Source organism: Antechinus flavipes, chromosome 4 (genome assembly GCF_016432865.1).
Source record: "Antechinus flavipes isolate AdamAnt ecotype Samford, QLD, Australia chromosome 4, AdamAnt_v2, whole genome shotgun sequence".
Lineage (NCBI taxonomy): Eukaryota > Metazoa > Chordata > Mammalia > Dasyuromorphia > Dasyuridae > Antechinus > Antechinus flavipes.
Window position 1 is genome coordinate 384,110,760 of NC_067401.1, and position 25,689 is coordinate 384,136,448.

The 25,689-nt window shown below is 37.9% G+C and overlaps 1 protein-coding gene, 2 non-coding genes and 1 pseudogene across 4 annotated transcripts in view; 1 reads left to right on the forward strand and 3 right to left on the reverse strand.

Moving 5' to 3' along the window:
* The window catches only part of MDM4 (MDM4 regulator of p53), a 54,826-nt gene extending 38,522 nt beyond the window's left edge, over positions 1 to 16,304 (reverse strand). The window contains exon 1 of one of the 2 annotated variants that reach the window (XM_051998556.1): positions 15,393 to 16,304. In XM_051998556.1, coding sequence (XP_051854516.1) covers positions 15,393 to 15,444 — 52 coding nt within the window. In that variant the 5' untranslated portion in view covers positions 15,445 to 16,304. Of the gene's footprint in view, positions 1 to 3,363; positions 3,490 to 15,392 lie in introns of those variants that run through there. The other variant, XM_051998557.1, reaches the window with a different exon arrangement.
* On the reverse strand, positions 16,151 to 16,469 carry LOC127562668 (60S acidic ribosomal protein P1-like; annotated as a pseudogene).
* An 8,022-nt stretch (positions 16,470 to 24,491) lies between these two features.
* TRNAK-UUU (transfer RNA lysine (anticodon UUU)) lies at positions 24,492 to 24,564 on the forward strand. Its single transcript has one exon. It is a non-coding gene; the product is annotated as a tRNA-Lys (tRNA).
* A 268-nt stretch (positions 24,565 to 24,832) lies between these two features.
* TRNAK-UUU (transfer RNA lysine (anticodon UUU)) lies at positions 24,833 to 24,905 on the reverse strand. Its single transcript has one exon. It is a non-coding gene; the product is annotated as a tRNA-Lys (tRNA).
* Positions 24,906 to 25,689: the final 784 nt, after the last annotated feature.

The following is a 25,689-nucleotide window of genomic DNA, read 5'->3' on the forward strand; positions in this document are numbered from 1 at the left end:
AAACAACATTATTAAAAAAAATTCTAAAAAAGTTTGAGAATTTTGAGTAATGCAATGAAACACCAATCACATCTAAAGACAAATGAAAATGAATCATACTTCCCACCTTCTGGAAGGGGACGATGGAGTCAAGGTAAAAAATGAGACATATAGTTTTAGACACAGTCAATATAGGAATTTCACTTTAACTATATATACTAGTTATGAGGTTTTTTTTTTTCCTTTCTTTTTAGTTCAACTGAAGGAGTAAAGATGGGAATGAGAGAAATAAATGCTTGTTAATGTTAACAAATTAAGTTTTAAATAAGACAATGTTTAAATTTACACATATGTAGACATGTATCTAAAATTTATTTTTAAAAAAGATATCAACAAAGTTATAAACCTGGCAGACTAAAAGAGATGAAAAGGAGGTGAGAAAAGATTGCTTTTTGGCATGCTGAGTATGAAATGCTCAACAGGCAGTTGATGATATGAAAATGGAACTCAGGAGAGAAAATAGGGCTAGCTACATAGGACCTAGGACTTCTGCACAGAGATGACAATTTAATCCATGAAAGCTAATGAGGTCACCAAAGAAAAGAGGAAAGAATCCTTGACAGGTCCCATATAGTTGATCTAGCAAAAGGAAATTGACTGGCATGCAGTTAGGAAGAAAAAAAAAAATTAGTGTCAAGAAAACCCAGAGAGGCAAGACTATCCAGAAGGGAGAGCAATTTGGAACTATGCTCAAAAAGTTATCAAACTATGCATACCCTTTGATGCAGCAGTGTTACTTCTGGGCTTATACCCCAAAGAGATCTTCAAGGAGGCAAAAGGACCCAACATGTGCAAAAATGCTTGTGGCAGCCCTCTTTGTAGTGGCAAGAAACTGGAAACTGAGTGGATGCCCATCTTTTGAAGAATGGCTTAATAAGTTATGATATTACTGTTCTGTAAGAAATGACCAGTAGGATGATTTCAGAGAGACCTGGAGAGACTTACATAAACTGATGCTGAGTGAAATGAGCAGAACCAGGAGATCATTGTACATAGCAATAATAATATTACACGACGATCAATTCTGATGGACGTGACTCTCTTTAACAATGAGTTGGTTCAAACCAGTTTCAACTGTTCAGTGATGAAGAGAGCCATCAACACCCAGAGAGAAGACCATGGGAACTGAGTGTGGACCACAATATAGCATTCTCACTTTTTTTGTTGATGTTTGCTTGCATTTTGTTTTCTTTCTCAGCTTTTTTACCTTCTTGATCCAATTTTTCTCGTGCAGCAAGATAACTGTACAAATATGTATACATATATTGGATTTAACATATATTTTTAATATATTTAACATGTATTGGACTATTTGCCATCTAGGGGAGGAGGTGGGGGAAGGAGATAATTTGGAACAGAAGGTTTTGCAAAGGTCAATGCTGAAAAATTACCCATGCATGTTTTGTAAATAAAAAGCTTTAATTAAATATATATACATATATATATATGGATCAACAGTGTCAAATACAGCAGTGGAGAATAATGAAGGAATAGAAATAAAAGTATCAGATTTGGCAACTGAGATATTATTGGAAATTTCTGTTAAGTGGTAAGAGTGGAAATAAAACTGAAAAGAGTTGAAAAGTAGAAGGAATGAACGTCGTTTTTCCTAGGAGTCTAGCTAAAAAAAGGAAGGGGTGTGTTTGTGTGTAGATGTGAATACACACGTGTGTGTCTGTGTGTAGAGATGTGTATACCTGCATGTGCTAGTTTACAAAATACACAAACACACACACACACACACACACATCAGTTGTGGATGCACTAGCTTGAAGTGATAGTAGAGTCTAGTGAAGTTCTGCTTTAAGGAAAGGAAGATGGAGACAAGAAAAGCCAATCATATATAAAGAAATTATTTAAGTTGAGAGAAAGTATGGTAGAGAAAGCAACATACTGGAGAAGACAGGAGAAAAGAGAATCAAGAGGGAATGGTCTAGCAAGGAAACAAGCCATTTCATTACGGGAGATTAAAGGAATAAAGACAATTGGGGATGATGTCAAGATGTTTTAAAGAGAAGTTTAGGAAGTTCACAGTGATAGGCCTGAATTTTCTTAGAAAAATGTCCACTGAACAGTTAGTTAGAACTGAAAGGTCTAAGAGATTTGAAGCCAGAAAAGTTTCTTACAAATTACAAGGATTGCCTGGCTGTTTTGAGGGCCCATGAGATCAGAAAACAAACCAATAGTGTTCCCAATCAGCTCACTTGCATGCTTTCCTCTCGCTAACTTCAGCAGCAGAAGATTTAGAAGGGAACTGGAATAATCTTAAATTGGGGTTTGGCCAGATAGCTCCCATCTTTAATTCGTTACACAGATGATCCCACACGCCACTTTCCCTCCTCAACTTCCAACTCTTCGAATTTCTGATTTCCTTCCCTTATCACTTCAAGAGCCTCCTTTTAGTAAGAGACTTCCTGATCCCTCTGAGCTGCTCGGGTCAGTTTATGTTTTACACGTACACCTATTTGGAGATGGGTTCCCCTAAGTCTAGCAGAAGTACAGATTAGCTGGGATTAGTCCTGACACTCAGTAGGATAACTGAGTGACAAATATCAAACGAGAACGCAGGACTGACTCCAAACCCAAAGCTCTCTCTGCACCACCGCCGCCTCTACTTTTCCCTAGTCTCATGGCTCACCTCTGTGCTTTTACGGTGGCGCGGACCCAAGTCTGGCCCCCCTCTCTCACTTCGTGGCTGCCTTCAAGGCTCAGCTCCAACCCCAAGAGGTCCGTCCTCCATGCCTTTTCTCCGGGATCGCCTCCCAATTACAAGGCATCTCTCCTCAATATACATTGGTGCAGCGGATAAGGCACTGCCATCAGTAAGACGTGAATTCAAATTCGGCCTACTGAGATTCTGCCTACTCCAATTCCCTTAACTATAAAGTAGGGTTATTACATTATTATCACCATTACGGTCAGCACCTACCTCCCCGAGCTTAGAGAACCAAAGATAATCATCTTAAAGCACTTAGCGCAGAGTCCATGTGCTTGTTTCCCTGCTTGTTTCCCTCCTTCCTTCCCAAATCACCCCCCTACTCTATCCCAACACGCCCAGACTGTTTCGCCGCCCAGCTTCTTGTGGCTCTCCTCCCAAGTCAGCCCAAACTCCCTTCTCACCGTCCCTCCGCGCGCCTGCGTCTTCGACCGGACTCCCTCCCTCTAGCCTCAATACGCCTGCGCCGTCTGTCCGGGTTCCAACGCGATAACCGCTCCCTTCCCCCTCCGCCTCGCTCTCGACTTACCCCTCCCGCAAAGCCACCCTGTCACCCTCCTCTTGTTCACACTCCTGGGGAACCGGGAGGACCCTAAAATGTCACTCACCCTATGGCAGCTCCATGGGTAATTGTCCTCACCGGACAGGCCCCAGCCCCTCCTGGGCTCTGGGGTTCAGTTAGAGGTCCCGCGGCCTCCACTCCATCTTGCCCGGGCGAGGGAAGAGGACGCCACTTCCTCTCTTTCCCCTTCCAAAAATGGCTTCCGCAGGGCTTCCTCTCGAAGAGGAAGCCGGGAGCCATAGAGTAGATCTATGGTAGCTGCTAGAACGGCCTCCCTCCTGTAGACTTACTGTCTGTCCATACCATAGAGTGGAGCCAAAGTCCTCCGAGCTTTAAGTTTCTCGGCCCATCTGACGAAAAAAGTCATTTCTATTCAATAGCCCAATAGCTTACAATCTATTGGGTTCCCGGCACTGTGCTTGAAACTAGGGATACAAAGACGAAAATGATAGTTCCTCACCTCTGTTGGCCAGAAAATAAAGCATAAGATTGAATGCAAAGGAATTTTCTATAAATAGATGACATTTTAACAATTTTTGAAGGAAAAAAAAGGACAAGAAGGTCAAGGGAAATAATGAAAAAAGTGGGAAGGAGCTGTGGGAGGCTAACAGGGCCAGGTCACTCACTACATCACAAAGCAGGACTCGTTAAAATAATTTGGTACTGGTTTAAAAAAAAAAAGAAAGCTATCAATGGAAGTGATTAGTTACACAATATCCAGAAGCAATTAAACGTAGAAATTCCAAGGCACAAGCTACGGAGTAAGGACCCAATATTCAGCAAAACCTGCTTAGGAAAGTAAAAAGTAATCTGCAAGTTCGGAATGTAATCTAATTGTAATCTCATTTTAAAAGAGGTGTAGAGATAAAAATGTCGTTCAGAGCTAAGGAGAGAGAAGAGTTCTTAACCGATTTCACATAGATATGATCTTAAATAAGTTTTTGCACAAACAAAACCGTTGAACTTAGAAAGAAAGTAACTACCTCAGAAAAAGAACTTGGCAAAAAATTTCTGATAAAGGTTTGGTATCCACAATATGCAGGGAATGCATACATGTATAAATATAAGAAAAGGAGCAAGAAGCAAATGACCAAGGAATACAGTCAGTTTTCAAGTGAAGTCTAAGCTGCCGACATCATGAAATAAGTGAATATTAAAACAATTCTGAGGTTCCCTTTTAACCTATTAAATGTCAAGGCTGACAAAGATAGGAAATGATAGTTGTTAGAGGTGCTATGTTTTCAGAGCATGACTGATTTGAAAATTTGTTTTGCACAACTTTAATGGATTTTATATTTCTTGTCTTGATTGGGGAGGGGTAAGAGGAGAGAATTTGATACTAAAATACGACAAAATTGAATTATTTTTAAAAGTAGATGTGCCCCCCCAAAATGAAAAGAGGCTCATTAATACATTATTGATAAAAGTGATTTTTAGAACTAAACATGATTATCGAGCACTCACTAGGTGAAAAAAAATTTACTTTTTGCTACAGCAAGCAATATAGGTGACCACTAAATGGTGAATGACTGAACAAATTATGGTATATGAATATAATGGAATATTATTACTACACAGTAGTCAGCTAGATCGCATAGTAGATAATAGATAGACTTGGGAAAACCTGAATTCAAGTTTAACTTTAGACACTTACAGGCTCTAATAATAACAACCATCTCCCGGAATTGTTATGAGATTCATGTCAGAATCTTTGTAAAGCACTTAGCACAATGCCTAGTATACAGGAGGGGTTTAATAAATGTTTCTTTCCTTGCTTCCATAGGAAATTATAAAAGAGACATTCAGAGAAGTCTGGAAAGACTTGTATGAATTTATGCAGATTTAAGTGAAGAGAATCAGAATTTTATAATAACTCACTCCTGCCCCAAGCCTGGGTCTGTTTCTGAGAGATGGCCCTGTGATGTGGGTGTTGTATGACATGTGGAATGGGAGATAATTTCTGACCAGAGCTGGGAGTCCTCTGATCTAGGATACTGAATAAAGCACAGAAACTTCAAAAGCAGAGTTTGAAAGAAACGGGTAAAAGGGTAAGATGGAAACTTTGTAATGGTGTATAGGAAACCTCTCCAGAGATAGACATGTGGGGAACCTGGATTCCTTCAAATCCCTTGATCCCTGGTCCCACTACACCTCCAACGATTGCTGAGAACAGACTTCCCTGGAAAATTGTTCTTTCCTTGGTCGAGCTAAAATTATATTTTCCTTCTGGAAACTCATTTACTTTTTTTTTTTAATTAAAGCTTTTTATTTTCAAAATATATACATGGATAATTTTCAACATCTACCCTTACAAAATCTCGTGTTCTAATTTTTTCCCTCCCTCCCATCTACTCCCTCCCCTAGCCAGCAAATTGATCCAATATATGTTAAACATGTACAATTCTTCTATACATATTTCTACAAATATCGTGTTGCATAAGAAAAATCAGATCAAAAGGAGAAAAAAAATGAGAAAGAAAACACAATTCAAGCAAACAACAAAAAAGAGTGAGAATGCTATGTTGGGATCCACCCTCAGTTCCCACAGTCCTCTCTCTGGGTGTAGATGGCTCTCTTCATCACAAGACCACTAGAAATGGCCTGAATCATCTCATTGTTGAAGAGAATCATGTTCATCAGAATTGATTATCCCATAATCTTGTTGTTGCCATGTACAATGATCTACTGATTCTGCACATTTCACTCAGCATCAGTTCATGTAAGTCTCTCCAGGTCTCTCTGAAATCATCCTGCTGGTTGTTTCTTACAGAACAATACTATTCCATAACATTCATACCATAACTTACCCAGCCATTCTCCAATTGATGGGCATTCATTCAGTTTCCAGTTTCTGGCCACTACAAACAGGGCTGCCACAAACATTTTGGCACATACAGGTCCCTTTCCCTCCTTTAAGATCTCTTTGCAATATAAGTCCAGTAGAAAACTACTGGATCAAAGGGTATGCACAGTTTGATAGCTACAAATTGCTCTCCAGAATGGCTGAATCAAACTCATTTACTCTTTTCTTTTACTGAGGCAATTGGGGTTAAGTGACTTGCCCAGGGTCACACAGCCAGGAAGTGTTAAGTGTCTGAGTTCAAATTTGAACTCAGGTCCTCCTGACTACTGGGCGGGTCTCTATCCACCACACTAATTAGCTGCCCCTTCATTTACTTTTATATATAGTCTTTCATCTACCCCATTTTGTATAACTTCCTCATTTTCTTTGTACTATTTGCTTAGATAAATAAGTTTGCTCAATTTTCCAAATTTTTTTTCCATCCCAGGGGTTTTGTGGGGAACAATGTAAGAGTAAAGTGTCACCAGTTCCTTTGGAGCAACCTGGGGAAGTGACTTTAATTCTGCTCTCCAAAAGATACCATTGGACTCCTACAAATATTTGAGTTGTGCTAGACGCGAATGAATAAATGAAAAAGCATTTGTTAAGCATCTAACAATGGGCAATAGTAAAGCAAGATAATCTTTGGTATGATAGCCTCTTCTTTAGTGCAATTTCCACTGATAAAATCATATCTGTTTCTAATGTTAAACATTAGACAGTCACAAGGACTTTGGTAATTAAAATTTTCTTTCCCTGGTCTTTAGGTTGGATTTTGATATTAGATATTTAATCTTGATAGGCCTTATTTTTCTCATCTGTAAAATAGGCATCATAATAGCCCCTCCCTTCTTGCTGTGAAGATCAAATGAGATAAGAATTGTAAAACTTCCTGCGCTATATAAATGTTAGCTACAATTATTATTACTACGACTGTATTTGGGTACTATGGTAACCGAGGGGAGCAGCCCCTGGCATTGGGCAGGCTGTCTCTCCCTAAGGGTGGCTGCTTAAAATAATGGCTTTGGGGAGAGAATGAAAAGCAGAACCAGTGGTCTGAGAGATTTGACCATTCCTGGCAGCTGATGTTGAGGGTAACAAAAAAAGTAGCCTTTTTGGCCTCAGTGATTGTTTCTCCCGATGATAAGTCACTGGGCCCAAGTGGAAGTAGTCCGGTGTTCTGAAATGTTCTGCTATTCCCAAACTCTGGGGCTCACCATCAGGGCCTGAGGAAAGGGGTAATCCAAGAGGTAATTGTAGTTTGACTTGACAGAAGGGAAGGAAAAGAGCTATAATCATTTCACTAATCTCAGTGGACTAACAATATGGAAATCCCCCAACTTTCCAAGGGAATCTAACGTTAGAAAGTCCCCAAACCCTATGCATAAATGGATAAAGAGAATCATCCACTGGACGTAGCTCTCTTCAACAATGAGATGATTCAGACCAGTTCCAATTGTTCAGTGTTGAAGAGAGCCATCTACACCCAGAGAGAGGACCAAGGGAACTGAGTGTGCTTCACAACATAGCATTTTCACTCTTTTTGTTGTTGTTCGCTTGCATTTTGTTTTGCTTCACTTTTTCTCTTGTGCAGCATGATAGATAATTGTATAAATATGTATATGCATGTATTGGATTTAACATATATTTCTACCATGTTTAATATATATTGGACTACTTGCCACGTAGGGGAAGGCACAGGGGAAAGGAGAAAATTGGCTAATGTTAAAGAATTATCCACATGTATATTTTAAAAAATAAAAAAGCTTTAATAATAATATAAAAAGAATTATCATCCATAACTACTTTCTGCCTTGGATAAATGATGTTGTTTTGTCTAAAAGGATTGCTTTTACAATTTTAAAACTATTTGCTCTCTTTTTAACACCTATCCTTGAATTTCCCCGAATTTTCTTATTCTGATAATAAAGTCTATTGCTTTCATTCCAAATAATCCTCTTTTCTCCTTTGACATATTCCCCCTCTTTCTCTCCTGTGAAATGCTTTACATTGCTATCCTAAATAGCTGAAGAATGCTAGTGAGTATGTTTTCTAAGTAGGCCTGAAAGTTTACAAAAACCAAATCTGTATCTCAGGAATCAGAATTTGTAATCATAGAGAGTAAATTCCTCAGCATGCTAATAAATGTCTTGTTTCCATTTGGCCTGCTATCTTTGAATTAAAAGTCATTAAATTTTTCCACCCAGTTTAACTCCTTCCCACCCCACCTAATGGCTTTGCTTTCAATGAATTCCCCAGGACACAAGTCATTTCTTTTATCTTCCACAAGTTACCTTAATGCTTGTTATGTTTGTCCTATGGGTGGCAATTATTTCTCAATTATCTCCTCTTGAGATAGGCCTTCATCTTTTTCCCCACAAAGATAAAAATCATTGTTTCCATTGGAGAAATGGGGGGTCAAATCCCTGCCACACACAAGCCAATCATTCTATATATTAAATGTCTATCCACATACATTTCTGAGCACATTGAGTAAATACAGTAAGTTAAAAATAATTTTCATCTAAGAATTCTTACAGTGAAGTCTAATGATGAAGCATTTTTCTCATCTCTTAGTAGGGAGGATGTATGTATAGAATAAGGCAGATATTTTCAGACAGGAACATTTCCAATACAACCTTATTTTTTAAAAAGAAGAAAGGAAAAAAATGGCTTGTTAACAGAAGGAAATTTGGAAATAATTTGAACCAATTTTTCCTCATAAGGAAGAAATTGAGACCCAGAGAGAACTAACTTAGCCAAAGTAATATAAATAATATTTAAAAAGTCAAAGTGAGGTTTCACACCCAAATCCATCATTTTTGCCATTATATCACTCTACCTTCAAAAAATCTACTAATATCCCCCCCTAGATCTCACACAGCATTTTGTTTAGCAGTTCTCTAATTCAATTACTACATAATTTTTGTGTCAAACTTATTATTATTATTTTGGTCTTATAATCTTATTGGACTGTGTGAATTCTACCAGAGGAGTAACCATTCTGTATATCTCCTAGAGTATTCTGCAGACCCTATCCTCATTTAATTTATTCTTTGTTTAAGAATTGATTGACATCCTGGGATATATAATTCGGAGAGATAAATATTCTTTTTTCAGCTCTGAGAGAAATCTGGAATATCAGAATCTCTTAGTTCAAAAGTGTTAGAGTCACACCCAGGAACCTTTTAAAGGGATAAATGTAGAAAGGGATTTTAAAGGGATAGAAGAGGCAACCTTAGGGGAATCTACATCCCTTGTGGGAACTGGGATTTAATTAGCCATGACCTATGGGGCACAAAAGGAGAAACTGAAAAACCACAGAAGTTGTGGCAAAGCAAGGAAGGGTTGAAGTGGACATTGGGCATATACAAATATCTCTAGACAGGGCACTTAGACTGAAACTACTTGTTGTTCTCACCTTTTCAAACACTGGGGGAATTTCCAAAAGGTCTTCTTTCCCCCAGTTTCCCTTCCCCATGCTTGTCCAGTAATTGACACTATAATAAACTCTGCTTACCTCTTTTACCTAAGCATCTCCTACATTTCAATTTTTATTCAATTTATAAAAATATAGTATTACATTACTATAATAATAATGTTATTTATTATTATAATATTATATATGTCAGGAGTCGGATGGAAATACTGATGAGGAATTGTGTAGCTAGGTGAATGTTAGCAGCAAGAAGGGATGGGATTCCCTCAGATTTAAGTAGGCCTTTTGTTCAAGTGGACTTTCAATAATTACAGTCCCACCCCAGGTGGGGGTCTTTAGAAACACCATTTTTACTAATCCAATCAGAAAGCCAAGTTATGATAAATATAATCCCCCTCTCCCAGGTTATATTTCCCCTGTAAAAGCTCTCACACAAACCTTAACTTTGTTATACCTAATTCAATTAATACCAGTTAATAGTGTAATCCCCTTCCTTTGCTAAACTCTGTGAATTTAGCCTGCCAGTCAATAGCATACTTCTACTTCATGGTATCTTCCCAATCAATTACTCTCCCAAAACCATCTCATATTTACTACTTCTGGTGTGTATTTTACCTCTTCAATACCACAAAATTTAAAGAGAACCTTAATTCTGAATTTAGGAATTAGTGGGTTCAGAGCTATTGTGAATTTTTAATAATTTTTTCTTATAGAAACTTAATAAGGTAATAGAGAAAAGGAAGGTAAAGTGAAGGACAGTGTATTGCTAATATGTAGTTAGTTACAGGCTTTTTAAAAAATGACTCTCAGAGGAGGAAGAAGGATTGAGTATTTGCTATCTAATCTTAGCCTTTGCAGATGAACTCAATAGTGTAACATGTTCATATGGCAAAGGATTATCTATTATGTGTTTAATATTTGTTAAATATCTAAGAGAGTTGGGTTAAGTTGGAAGTATATGCCAAAAAAAATTAGTGAAATCTAACTAAGAGAGAAGGAACTAAAAGCCATTAAAAGGTTTGTTACATTTCAAACCTCCTAGGGTTTTCAGTTCAAACCTCCTAGGGTTTTCAGTTCAAACCTCCTAGGGTTTTCAGTTCTCTTAGTGAGAAATGGGTCTCTGCCATTGGCTCAGATCTTGCACAATGGAGGAACAGAACCTTCATCCCCTAGACACAGCCCGAAAGAGAGACTGTCCCAATCTGGTAGTTTTAAAGTAGAAGGAAAGCCAAAAGGAAAGTCTGCTTCTACCTATGTGGTAAGGAAATGTAGAATGTTTTCTCCCAGAAGGTCCCTGTATCTCCCATAAGGGTACCTCCACTTTAGGAGCTCTGAATATTTGCTTGGGATTGGAATCAGGTTCAAATGAGTTGAAATCTTGTTTCTTATTAGCTGTGTGATCCTGACAAGGTATTTAACTTCAATTTCCTAGTCTGCAAAGTGAGGTAGTTGGACTAGGTGGACCCTAAGGTCTTCTTCCTCTAATTCTATTATTCTGGGACTATCTTCAGATTTCCCTCTGTGGCATAAAATTGACTGACTCCCAGTTTCCAAAGATAGTGTAGCCCTGCCCAAAAAGCCAGCTAAGTTCAAAAATTCTGACTCATCCTTAGAGCACTGGCCCTGTTTTTCATCCATAACAATTCAATTGTTGAAGAAAAGCTTGCAAAATTATAGGATCTTGTAAAACATAAAGTGAATCAAAACTCTTAAAAATTGAATTTATTCAATTTCAACAAACTAACTAGGGTTTGACTATATATTACCCTACTTCCAATCTCTTGAGGAAAAAACTCATTTCTCACAAATAGCATCCATTACTTGGCTCTTCTTAGCAATGCAGCGATTCAAGACAATTCCAAAAGAATTGGGATGGAAAATTCCATCCACATCCACATAAAAAATTATGAAGACTGAATATGGATCAAAACATAGTATTTTCAGCTTTTTGTTTGTTTGTTTGTTTGCTTGCTTTTTCTTTTTTGTTTTTTTTCTCCTTTGATCTTGTTTTTCTCATACCACATGAAAAATGACAGAAATATGTTTAAAAAGACCATACATGTTTAACCTCTATCAGATTGCTTGCTGTGTTGGGGACGGGGAAGGGGTAAAGGAAGGAGAGGGAACAATTTAGAACACAAAGTCTTGCAAAAATGAACTCTGGAAACTATGTATAGTTAGAAAAATAAAATACTACTGAGGAAAAAAGAAGGTCTGTGTATGTAACCTTGCAAATGTTCATGTAAAATGTAATATAAGAATGTAAAAAAATGTAAATTTTTCATGCTTCTTTGAATTCTTCATGTATATCATTTCTTACTCAAATAAAAATTGCTTATACATTAAAAAAAATAGCATCCATTTTTTAGATTCTTCCATAAATTCTTGATCTCACTGATGGTGATCTCACCAATGCAGATTTTAACCCCTCCAGGCTTTCTTGCAATGTGATTCTTGTTTATGTCTCCCCTAATTCCTCCTTAAACTTTCTTCCCCAACTAATGGATTGTTTTTGTTTTTTTTTCTTTTTTAAATAAAATTTTGCTAACAACTTTTGGTTTTAAACTACCTAAATTCCCCTGCTATGTTCCTGTCCTTCTTTCTATTTCTTTTAAATTTTGTTTGTTTTGTGACTATTATCCTAGTAGTCACTGGACAGGTGTGGGAACTCAGGGACAGATCCAAGTTCCAAAAACTGAGGTCTAGGGCAAAGTTTTTGAAAGGCATTTGAAATATTTCATACACTGACAGAAACTAGGCATTGACCCACTCCTAACACCATACCCCAAGATAAAGTCGAAATAGCTTCATGATTTGGACATAAAGAGTGATATTATAAGCAAATTAGAAGAACATAGGATAGTTTACCTCTCAGATCTATAGAGAAGGAAGGAATTTGTGACCAAAGGAGAACTGGAAATTCATTACTGAACACCAAATAGATAATTTTGATTATATTAAGTTAAAAAATGTCTGTACAAGCAAAACTAATGCATATAAGATTAGAAGGGAAGTAACAAATTGGGAAAACATTTTTACATTTAAGGGTTCTGATAAAGGCCTCATTTCTAAAATTTCCAAAGAATTTACTCAAATTTATAAGAATTCAAGCCATTCTCCAATTGATAAATGGTCGAAGTATATGAACAATTTTCAAATGAAGAAATTAAAACCATTTCTAGTCATATAAAAAGGTGTTCCAAATCACTATTGATCAGAGAAATGCAAATTAAGATAACTCTGAGATACCACTACAAACCTCTGATTGGCTAGGATGACAGGAAGAGATAATGAGGAATGTTGGAGGGGATGTGGGAAAACTAGGACATTAATACATTGTTGGTTGCCTCTGAACGGATCCAGCCATTCTGGAGAGCAATTTGGAACTCTGCTCAAAAAGTTATCAGACTGTGCTACCCTTTGACCCAGCAGTGTTACTACTGGGCTTATATCCCAAAGAGATCTTAAAGGAGGGAAAGGGACCCACATGTGCACAAATGTTTGTGGTAGCCCTCTTTGTAGTGGCCAGAAACTAGAAACTGAGTGGATGCCCATCAATTGGAGAATGGCTGGGTAAATTGTGGCATATGAATGTTATGAAATACTATCAATATATAATAAATAACCAGCAGGATGATTTCAGAAAGGCCTGGAGAGATTTACATGAACTGATGCTGAGTGAAATGAGCAGGACCAGGAGATCACTGTACATGGCAACAAGAGTTGATGATCAACTGTGATGAATGTGGCTCTTTCTAGTAATGAGATGATTGAGGCTAGTTCCAATGATCTTGTGATGAAGAGAGTCATCTACCCAGAGAGAGGATAATGAGAACTGAGTATGGATCACAACATAGCAATTTCACTCATTTTGTTATTGTTCGCTTGCATTGTGTTTTCTTACTCATTTTCTTTCCTTTTTGATCTGAATTTTCTTATGCAGTAAGATAATTGTATAAATATGTTTACATATATATTGGATTTAACATATATTTTAACATATATAACATGTTAATATTATATGACATGGGGATATAGGGAAGGGGGTGGGGGAAAGGAGGGGAAAATTTGGAACTCAAGATTTTGCAAGGGTCAATGTTGAAAAATTATCCATGCATATGTTCTGTCAATAAAAAGCTTTCCAAAAAGAAATATTTCATACATTTAATTATTCATTTAATGAATGTTGATTAATCTAGACTTATTATAAAAAATATAAAATATGCTTGCTGCCATCAGAGAGCTTCTTCAATTTCCTGTCATTAGGACTGGGAGATTTGAGTCAGAAAAAATCTTGTAGCTCTGATCATAAACTCCAGGTGCCTTATCTCAATCCTTGCTGGGATAATTCCCCTTCCTTTTAAGTAATGCTCCTCACCTCTCTGTCTCTTGCTTTCAACCTTCTTATCTTGACCCCTACCCTGTCAGGATTAAGTTAAGGATTCCTTTCTTGGAATTACTGCTTGTCCGTTTACCCAGTGTCCTCGCCCCCGTTATCTGCCTTTGATTCCCTATAAGATTATATACTCAGGTTATGTATTCTGTTTGCAAACCCTAGTTAGCTAAAACTCTATAGTTCCCTGCCTAGGTTTATCTGCACCAAATGCTTTGGACATGAGTCTCATTCAGTCGACTAGACCAAAGTCTCCACATTAAAGATTAAAAACCAATCATTGTCTGCTTCAGTTTCTCCAGTATTACAACGATATCATGGGGAAATGAAATAAGGACACAAATCTATAATAGAAAATTGGATGAGATAGATAAATGCTCCAAGAAAGAAATAAATTTTGTGCTATAAAAATATAAGGATAAAAAGCTGTTCACACAGCTGAACACAATCTTTATTTCAATTATATCTCTACTAGGTCTTTACCTCATATGTCAAACAAAAAGGAGAGAGGCCCCTATGTACAAAAATATTCACAGCAGCTATTTTTATAGTTGCAAAGAACTGGAAACTAAGGGGATGCCCATCAGTTAGGGAATGGCTTAACAAGTTACAGCATATAAATGTAATAGAATACTGTTGTTCTGTAAGAAATATTGAAAGGAATAGATCCAGAAATGAGTGGGAAAATTTGCAAGAACTGAAGCAGAGAGATGTGAGCAGAACCAGAACAGTTTATATAATAGTAACAATATTTTAAAATTTTTGTAAAACTAAATTTCACTTTTATTTTCAAAAATCAGCCTTCTCTCTCATTTTCCTTTCCTTTACCCTCCCTTAACCTTCACTGAGAAAGAAAGAAAGAACCCATAATAAGAATGTGCACTCAAAACAAAATTTCTTATTTGCCACATCTAAAAAGAAATATGTCTCAGTCTGTGCTCTCAGTCCATTGCCTCTTTTGTCAGGAGATGGACAGCATATTTTAATCAGTTTCCAAGTTTTATATACACATATGCATTATTTATATTAACACACATTTTATAAACACACATCAGACTTCTCTGAATCTATTTCCTTCAACATTTCTTTTTTTTTTAAGCATATTTTCAAAACATATGCATAGTTTTCAATATTCACCTTTGCAAAACCTTGTGTTCCAAAATTTTTTTTCTCCTTCCCTTTCCCCCACCCCTACTCTAGATGACAAGTAATTCCTTCACTATTTCTTATAACACTATATATGCATACATACACACACATGTATATTTTACAATTATTTATATATCTTACCCTTTTTTGTTTTAATCAATCACGAATGTTGAAAACTCTTTTTATATTTAACTGGGAAAACAAAACACTATTGAGATAAATAAAAGAGTAAAAGAGTATGTATCATCTTACCATATTTGACTATGAGCAGTTTATCCTTGTTCAATCCTTTATCATTATCCATTCATGTTGATCTTTTATGTTTCTCTTCACTTCTGTGCTTGGATTTCAAATTTTCTTTCTTCCTTTCTTTTTTTTTTCTTTTTTTGGGGGGAGAGGGGAATAGGGTTTTAAAGTTTCTCTGAAGCTGTGGTATTTTTATCAGTAATATCTAAGATCCTTGATTTCACTAAAGATTCATTTTTCTCCTCTGCAGCATTAAACTTAGTTTTGGTATGCAAAATTTTTTTTGTCTGAAAGCCTTTTGCATATCCTTTGCCTTTTGCAATAACATATTCCCCATTCCTTTATAGTAGTGGTTGCTAAATGATGTATGATCTTGACTTTGGCTCCTCAATACTTGAATGATTTTTATTTTGACGGCTTACAGTATTTTTTCTTTTACTTGGAATTTCTAGATTTTGGCTTTGTTGTTCCTGGGAGTTTTCCTTTTAGGAAGTCAACAGTGGATTCTGTCTATTTCTCTTTTCTAAGATTTCTTGAAATATCATTAATGTATGGGATATATTTTTTTTGATTATGACTTTCACATAGTTTAATGATCCAAAAATGTTCTCTCTTCTGTTTTCCAGGCCAATTGTTTTTGTTATGAGATACCTTACTTTTTTCCCCCCAGCTTCTGACTTTGTTTTGAAATTTCTTATTGTCTCATGGTTTTTTCTTTCTTTTTTTTTAGTTGACAAACTTTTTATTTAGTATTACAAAAATATTTAGTCAAACAGATCCAAGCCCATGTTATCATCTGATTGCTTAGATTCTTATTTTTGCTTCCTTCCTTTTCCTCAGCTGGAGCAGCTGTGCTAGCAGGAGCAGTACCACCAGCTGCTGGGACAGGTCCACCAATTAAGTTGCAAATAACACTTTTAATATTAACTTTGTTCAGGGCCTCTGCAAACAATTCAGACCAGAATGGTTCAACATTTACCTGCTGTTTTAATGAAGACATTAATTTTAACCTCCTTGACCATAACCTCATGATCGAGAAGGATGAGGCACAGAGAAGATGCAAGGGAGCTCAGAGATGGACATTTCAGGAGATGAATGAGGAGAAACTTGTTTGTAGTAAAGCTGTCGCAGGCTGAAATGAGGGTTCACCCTAATGTGGCCTTAGCTTCCAAAGAACAAGCACTGTTATGAGCCAAAACTTGAAACAAGGTACTAAGTGGAATTGAGGAGACAATGGTTAAATCTAGTTTAGCATTGATTTAATCATACAACAAATAATAGTTTTCTAGTGACATAATGATTGATGTATATTCAGCGTGGGGCATATAAGCTAGGAGCCTTAGTCAGGATTGACATTCAGAGAGAACAGAGGCAGAAGCTGGCAAGAGGCAAAGGACTGGCGTCAGGAGCTCAAGCTCTAGGAACCATGAGATAGACCTTTAAGAAATCTAACTGGGACCCAGGAAAGGAGACAACACTTTGAAGGGGATATAAAGGATTTGGACTTTAACCCCTGGCTACTTATGTGATGATTACTGAACTGAAATAAAGGCTGCCTCCAGAAATCCCAAGAAAACCTCAACAGAGAACATTACAAAGCACCTTACAGACAACTGGAGAGAAAGCTATCCTTGTGACTTCTTTTTGGCTTATTCAGCTTTTCAGGGAGTTTGTTGCACAGTTTTATACTCCTTAACCAATCTATTAATTCTCTTTCCATTTCTTTCTTCCATTATTCTCATTTCTTTTCTAATTTTTCCTCAAGTGTTCTCATTCCATTTATAAAAATGTTTGACTAAAAAAAAATTCTTGCTTTAACTTTCCTAGGAATTCTAGTTGGGTTTGTGCTTGAACTGTTTTTTTTTTTCCCTCCGAGGCAATGCTTGTAGATGTTTTGGAGTTATTCTCTTCTGCATCTGTATCTTGAGTGTCCCTGATAACACAGTAGGTCATTATGGAAGGACTCTTTTCTTTTGGTTGTCCATTCTTCTAGCCTACTTCTTGACTTCAGACCTTAGAGTGGTCTCTAAGGCATTTCTGGAAAGGTCTGGACTAAATCTGGTTCTTGGGATTTTAAGTTGGCAGAGAGAGTGGGGGCAGACAAGTATTTATATAGTGCCTACTATCTGCCAATCACTGTGCTTTGAGCTTTACAAATAATATCTCATCTGATCCTTACAACAATCCTGTGAGGTAATTGCTATTATTATCATCTTCATTATACAGTTGAGTAAATTAAGGCAAGTGATTTGCCCAGGTTTGCCCAGCTAATGAGTGTTTGAGGTTACATTTCAACTTGCATTTTTCTTATCATGCAGCTGCCTCAGAATGTTGTTACTTCAGATCTTAGGGACAGACCAAGTGTTCTCAAGCCCTTAATGCTTCCAAAGTGTTCTGATCCAGGGCAAAGGCTGAGTGCTGCTGCCCTGGTGTGAACTCTGCAAGTTCCAGACCTGGTTTGGGGTCTGAGCAAGAGTAAACTGAGGCTGGAGTTTTCCTGGAAAGTTGTTGTGACTCACAGCATTAGCATTGGAAGCTCCACCTCGGCCCAGGATTCTCAGCCTGGTTATCCTTCTGTAGGCTAGGCTAGATGTTGCAAGTGAGACCCTGTTTTGCACTTGAGGTCTTGGCCACAATCACTGCTGGTTTGAGAACTTCCTTCTTTCTCATTACTTCACCTGGGATCTTCCTCCGCTGAATCCACTATAGTTTGTGGGGTTCCCTTCTCATTCTGTCCTGGGATCCTCCACATGGAACTGGGTAGTGGGTACCAAAGCTCTTGTGGCTGTCTCAGTAGTTTGGTTCTGCAGATATGCTCAGAAATGGGTCTCCTCTTACTCTGAGGTTAGAGCTTCTTCCTGGGCACTAAAGTGTTCTCCTGCTCACTGTGCTTCCAGATTGATCCCAATTCCCAGTGCTGTTCCAGATCTATGTCTTCGTATGTCAAGCTAGGTTGGACTTTTTCTGGATTTCCCTTCAGGATTCAGCTAGTGCATTTTCTAGATGGGTTAGAAGGCTGTGGAGTCCACTACTTTGCTTCCTATTATGTCACTTTTATAAACAACATGGTAAAGATAAGCAGCTTTCAAAGATTTAAGTCAAATCAACAAGCATTTATTAAGCACTTGTGTGCTAATCAATGCAATGACCAACTACAATTCTGGAGGACAGCTGATGGATCGAAGATGCAGGGATATGTCCAACTTAAGAATTCTATTTTTGGTTCTTGGGTTAATGCAAATTTGCTAGAGAATTTAGGTTTGGATTTTTTTCCCCTAGTTGAATCACTTCCATTTGAATTGTTTTAGGAAGATTCTGAAGATCACCTGGAAGAATAAGATACCAGAGACCAACGTCCTTTTTCAAACTAAACTGCCAAGCATTCCAACTCTACTGCAAAAAGCTGGGCATATTGCTTGAATGCCAAATGTACGCTTGCCCCCCCCCAAAAAAAAAATTATGGAGAACTCACACAGGACAAGTGCTCGCAAGGTGGTCAGAAAAAGCAATACAAATTCACTCTCAAGGTCTCTCTTAGGAACTTTAGAATTGATTGTATGATGGGAGACACTGGCATAGGACCACCCAGCATTCATCAGAGGTGTGCTCTATGAACAAAGCAGAATTGAATTAGCTTGGAAGAAACACAAGATGTCCAAAGTTAAGATGGTCCTTCCAAATGTTCACAGAGACTATTTGTGTCTGAGCTGTAGTACAGTTACTAGCTCATATTGCTCTGAGCTCCAGTTGGATACTTTGTAACTGGACTCTAACAAAATGTCATTTTGGTTCTTTTCCAGAAAGGACAAAAACCCCAGGAGGTGGGAGGGAGAGAATTAAATACTTGTTAATCAAAATAAAAAGAGAATAGGAAAAGAAAAGATAAAATAAAGCAAAACGTCAACAAACAAGAAAGGAATGCAGGGAAGATTGAGATCACAAGGGATTTGAATATGAAAATAAAATGAGGGTTCCAGTTCATTTGTAAGATATTCCTCATTAATGGAAATTGGTTAATCAATTCAGCCCCTCTGGTGGCCTTGGAGTAATCATTTTCTACCAAGGAGGAGAATCCTATGCAAATAGCCTTAAACTCTGGGTTTCAAAAATCTTAGAAATGGAAAAGAATTTAAGAACCATTTAGTTCAAGCATTCACAGGAATGCTTTCTCCAGCATTAATCTCTAAGGGTCCTTCTAGCTATAAATTTTATGAGCCTATCAGTTTTGACAGATGCTCAAGAAGCCTCTTCTTGAGTATTTCCAGTAAGCTCTTAAAACAACCTGTTCCATTTTGGGGACATGTTGGGTTTCTAGATAATTCTTAGTGATATACCTACCTGTAAACTCTATTCACTGGCCCAGGTTTGGCTCTATAAAGTCAAAGGGACTAAGTCTTCTCTTTCATACATAAGACCTTCAAGATCTGAGGACAGCCGACAGATAAGGGAGAACCCCTTAGAATAAACATTTCTGGTTTCTCTGACTGGTCAGTGTCCCTCCTCAAGTTCAGTGTGCTGAAGCAGAACAGCAGATATGATCAAACCAACATGGCATTTAACTCCTAGCACAAGTACATCCAATTCCTTTTGATTCAGCTTAAATTGCATCAAAGAACTGTGCTTGGTCAACTTCAAGTACTTGTATAATCTATTTTTAACCTAATCTAATTTACATTTATTCTTATTTTATAGCAATGCTGAGGAAAAAGAAATGTTTTTATGTAGCAGCTACTATGTTACTGCTAAACTTTTTTTTTTTTTTTGGCATGCCTTTTTCTTAATTATAGCTTTTTATTTACAAAACATATGCATAGATAATTTTTCAACATAGAGCTACACTTCTTTGTTAAACACTGTTACTTAAACCCAAATCATTCTGCTTCTCATTGATTGGCCAATAATTGGTCCTGGGCCAAGCCCAGTTGATCTTTGTTTGGGCTCTGATTGGCTCAGAGTGAAGGTAAATAGGAATTGTTTTTGTTTTGGCTAAAAACCTTGAGGGTCTACCTTTTCAGAATTGATTTTTTTTTTTTTTGATTAGATAAAAGAGGCCATTCTTCGCCTCAATTTTAAGCACTGAATGAGCATTGCCTCAGTTAAACTGAGACCTGTTAAAGACCTTGACCTCCCCGCTGCATCCAGGGCCATCTCCAATCATCCTGATCTATATCTGGTCACTGGACTCAGATGGCTCTGGAGGGGAAAGTGAGGCAGGTGACCTTGCAAAGCCTCCCCTCACTTTAATCTAATTCACTTCCATGTAATGAGATCACCTCCCTGATGTGATTTTGATCTTTGAGAATGATGAGCAAACAACAGCCATGTAGCAGGCACTGTGCTAAATGCTTTACAAATATTATCATACTTAATTCTCACAATATTCCTGGAGGTAGGTGCTATTATTATCCCCATTTTACAGATAAAAATACTGGGGCAGGGAGATGTTAAATGACTTGCCCAGAATCATACAGCTATAAGTATCTGAAATCAGATTTCAACTCCCAACTTCCTGACCTCAGACCCTACTATTTTGTCATGAAGCTATTTCAAACAAGATTTTATTTTAAAAGTACTTTGATTTTATTCTCCCTACTCTTCTCCCAACCTAGTCTTAATGCTCTCATTGCCACCCTTTACAAGGATTGCAGATTAATTTTCTCTGTGCCCAGATTTGATCATATCTCACCTAATACTTCCCTACTCTTGGAATACCTTCTTCCCTCTATTCTCTCTCTATTCTACCATCCTCCAAGAGCAAATCATACCTCTTCCATGAACCTATCCTGATTATTCCCTTTGCCCCAACTTGTTTTCTTGTTTCCACAAAATGTAATCTTTTACTTGTAAAAATGAATGGGCCATGTTTGATTTTGTATTCTCTTTACTAGCATTTGTATAATCAACTCAACAAACACTTTAAGTATGAGAGAGCTGACAATCATTTATCATTTTTTGAGTCTCAGAAAGACCAGTTATTTTCCATCTCTTACTTTTGGGGCTGTTAAGTGACTTGATTTTTGTTACACAGCCAGTCATATGAGTGACTAGTTTGGAATGCAAGACAACTCATCCAAAACCAGAATTCTTTTCACTATTACATGCTGTCTCTCTCAGGGACAAGCCTTTAAGGGACCCATGTTCTACTGGGGAATAGGAAATACAACATGTGCACAGGTAAATATGACACAAGATAGTGTGTGATGGGGCAGATGCAAAATCCAGACAAAGCATGAGGAAAGTATGAAAAGGGAAAGAAAAATTTTAAGCTGTGGGCATTAGGGAAGCTTCATGGAAGAAAGTGGCACAGGAATGGAGTTTTGGAAAACCAAGATGGAGGAAGTACATGTCAGGTATACAGGATGGATGGTCTAGCTGAATGCACTGAACTCAGCACAAATTGGTCTGAGAAACATCTGATAGTCTAGTTTTGAATGTAGAAGGCACGAAAAGGATTAAGTCTGAGAAGATATGATATTGGAGGGCCTGAAATATTAATACACTAAAGTTTATATTTTATAATATGGGCAATAGAAAGCCACATTTTTGAGCTGGGAAGTATAAGCAGACTTATACTTCATAAAGTTTATTTTAGAAAGTTTTGTGAAAGATGTTCTGGATAGAGTACATACAACTACATGCAGTTCCAAAAGACTCATGAAAAAACATGTTGCCTATCTCCTGACACAGATGTGATAGATTCAGGTTGAGACACACTTTTTGGACAGATCCAATGTGAGAATTTTCTTAATTCTCTTATTATTATCATTATTAACTATAAAGATTTTTATTTTTTATATTATAAAAGTTTAATTTTTGTTTTCTTTTAAATGGGAGGATGGTTGGAGGGAGAAAAATAATTATTAGTTGCAAGATAAAATAAAATGGGGGAAAGTGTAGGAATAGCAAGTTGTATATAATTTGCAGTTTCAATCGAAATCATCTTTTAAAAATTATATTATGTTATTTATTACATAAATTTAAAAATGTTAAGTGCTTTACACATATAAAAAAGACCATGTCCCAAAATGACTTTTTCTGATTCATGCTGACCACATGGCCCTGACTCAGTACTGGGCTAGGCTCTTTGAAAAGACAAGGAAGCAAAATAGGGATTTTATTGAATAAAGAAGAGCTGATGACTTAGTGGTTATTTAAAAAATAGCTTCCCTCAGCTTTAAGTTTCTTGTTTAGACATCTACTTGAGAAAGCTTTACATGTAATGTGGAGAGAAATAACATGTGAATATGTGATCTTATATAATGATTTATCCCCACAGGAATGGGATGAGGTATTAAAAAACTGACGAATGAAGAACAAAGTTAACTCATGCTCACCTCACCTAAGCTAGGATCCCTTAGGACTAGGCTCACTTCTGCTCCTGGGTCGGGTGTGGATGGGGTCCCCTTAGAATGAGGTTCCCAAAGTTAAACCATCTCATCTGATTTTCACCACAGCCGGATGAGCTAGTTACTGCGGGTAGCAAGATCCTTCGTTACAGAAGAGGTTACAACCGCAAGTCACACAACCAGATGGGAGGAGATATTGATATTGTTAGTTTCTTTTCTTTCTTTTTTTTTAATATTTTATTTTATTTAATAATAACTTTATGTTGACAGAACCCATGCCAGGGTAATTTTTTTTTACAACATTATCCCTTGCACTGTTTCTGTTCCGATTTTTCCCCTCCCTCCCTCCACTCCCTCCCCTAGATGGCAAGCAGTCCTATATATGTTAGATATGTTGCAGTATGATATTGTTAGTTTCGAGCTCTTTGAGAGTAGGGACCTTTGTTGTTGCTGTTTCCCCTTTCTGTGCCCAGCAGGCGCGGGAGACATAGACACAATAATTGTTGACTGACATATAATAACCACAACACATTTTGAGTTAGGAGAAAGATACTAATAGCTGGGGAGAGCAGGAAAAGCTTATTTTAGGAGAGGGCACCTGAGCTGATCTTGACAGAAGCGATCCACGACCTGCCCTTCCAGCTGCTTACAGGAAACTCTGATTAGATGATCAGCTAGCACACTGAAGATTGAACACATCACTTTCATTTTCAGCAGGAGACCTGTCCTGATAACCTTTAAACTAGCGCCTTCCCTAGTGGATGATCTACAACCAAATCTTGTTTGAGCCTAACTGGTCGCAGCTGTGCTCCCCCACCATTCGTCAAATTAGATTGAAAACAGGGATTATCTTTTACCTTCCTTTGTATCCTCAGCTTTTTAGTACCTGGCATATAGTAGGTGCCAAATAAATGCTTGTTGACTGACAGGCTGATCTCTTCTCCCGATTTGGAATGGCTCTCATACCCCAAACTTTTGAGTTCCTTCAGTTGTATTCTCCCTTCACCTCTACAGCCAGTCTCTTCTCTTGATTCTCCTACTCCCCCTCCTCTTCCCTTCCCCCATTCCTTCTACTTCCTTCTCTTTTCTTGCTATCCTTCACCTTTCTTTCTCTTTCTCCTCCCTCATTCCCTCCTTCCTTCTCCCCCGCCCTTCCTTTTTTCCTTCCTCCATTCCCCCGTCCTCCATCCTCTTTCCCTCCTTCCTCCTCCCCCGCCCCTCCTTTTCTCCTTCCCCCATTCCCCCATTCCCCCATCCTCCCTCTCTCCCTCCTTTCTTCCTCACCCTCTTGCAGCCTCTTTCTTTCCCCCTCTCCCTTCTTTCTCCTCTCCCTTCCTCCCTTTCCCTCTCCTTCTCCCCTCCTCTCTCCTGCCCCTCCTCCCCCCAGCTCGTCAGCCTCCGCAGCTCCGCCACGCGCCGCCGTAACCGCTCTGCGCAGTTGGTGCGGTGGGCCCTGGCTCTGCTCTCTTGGGCCTTGTTTTTTCTAGGCAAAAGTCAGGACACGTGGTCTCCCAGACAGACGCTGGAACCAAGTAGACAAATGAGGAACTAAATATTCTGGGACTGTGCATGAGCCACAAAGCTGGGACAGGGAGAGACGCGAGCGTCTTCCACCTGGGCTCCTGCGTGCAAGCTTTGTTTCTTTTTCTGATATTGCGGAAAGGTTGCAAAATCAGAGGGGGTGGAGAAACACACGCACACACATATGCGACCTTCACACTTCCTATAGAAGGGGCAGCGCCGGCTCACTCAGGAAGGAGCCCGGATAGCTCAGTCGGTAGAGCATCAGACTTTTAATCTGAGGGTCCAGGGTTCAAGTCCCTGTTCGGGCGGAAGTTTTTATTTCTAAAAGCTTCCTCTTTTTAAAATAAGCAATTTGAGAAACGAAACTCTCGTTTGAGGAAATGTTTACTGCGCTTCCTGCAAAATTCAGGTTTTCCTGTGATTCCTGTGGCCGACATGACGCATCGTCTATTCTGCAAGGTTCTAAGAGGATTTCTTCAGAGCCAGCCGAAAACGTGGCAAGTCATTTCAATTAGTCGGATACGTGGTATGTAATGAAACGTTTTCTGAAAATTTTGCAAACCAAAAGGGAGCTTCCGCCCGAACAGGGACTTGAACCCTGGACCCTCAGATTAAAAGTCTGATGCTCTACCGACTGAGCTATCCGGGCGCTCTGTGAGTGTGATCTTCCGTAGCTTACTTGTTATATTCTTAATGGACAACTAGTTCTTTATGATTTGTCCCTAAATTTCACTTGTAAAATAGAATTCTACAGCAGAGTAAAGAGCAAGAACTAAACAGAGCTCCTTTCTTTTTATTCTTCTAAAGAAAAGAATTAATAGAACGCTAAGCTTCTTTTTAAAATTAGACCTGGATTCTTCAGCCCCATTCACATTTCCTGTTTGGTCAGGAGCCAATGAAGGCATTTGAAACCAAACTCCATGAAATCAAAGGGATGGCACAAAATGAAAGAAAAATACACACAAAGATGAACATTCTCAGTGCTGAATTTAGACACAGATTTGCATTTTCCTCTTACCCCAATTCCTCTACCTTCCTACTACCCTTTCTAAGGCAAATCCTTCTGCATTTAAAATAAAAGATGATCAAAAAAATAAAATAAAATAAAAGATGATCCACTGAGGTGGAAGCACATAATATTTTATGGTAAAGAATGTACAATTTGCCAATTTATTAAAGGAACTTTTATTTTTCAGTATATCATTTTGACATCCAGATAAACCTCCCTGAGCAGTGAGGAAAGAGGAGACGTAAAGATGATTTGCGTAAATTTTTAAGTGAGCTAACTTGGGTAAAGTAGTTTGCAAATCTTAAATCGCTGGCTTAATGCAAAAGATTATTATTGTTGTTATTATTAATTATTATGAATAATCCGTCAAGGATTACTGTCTTTTTTTTTTCCCCAAACAAGTTGTTATTGGCAAGACGCTCCA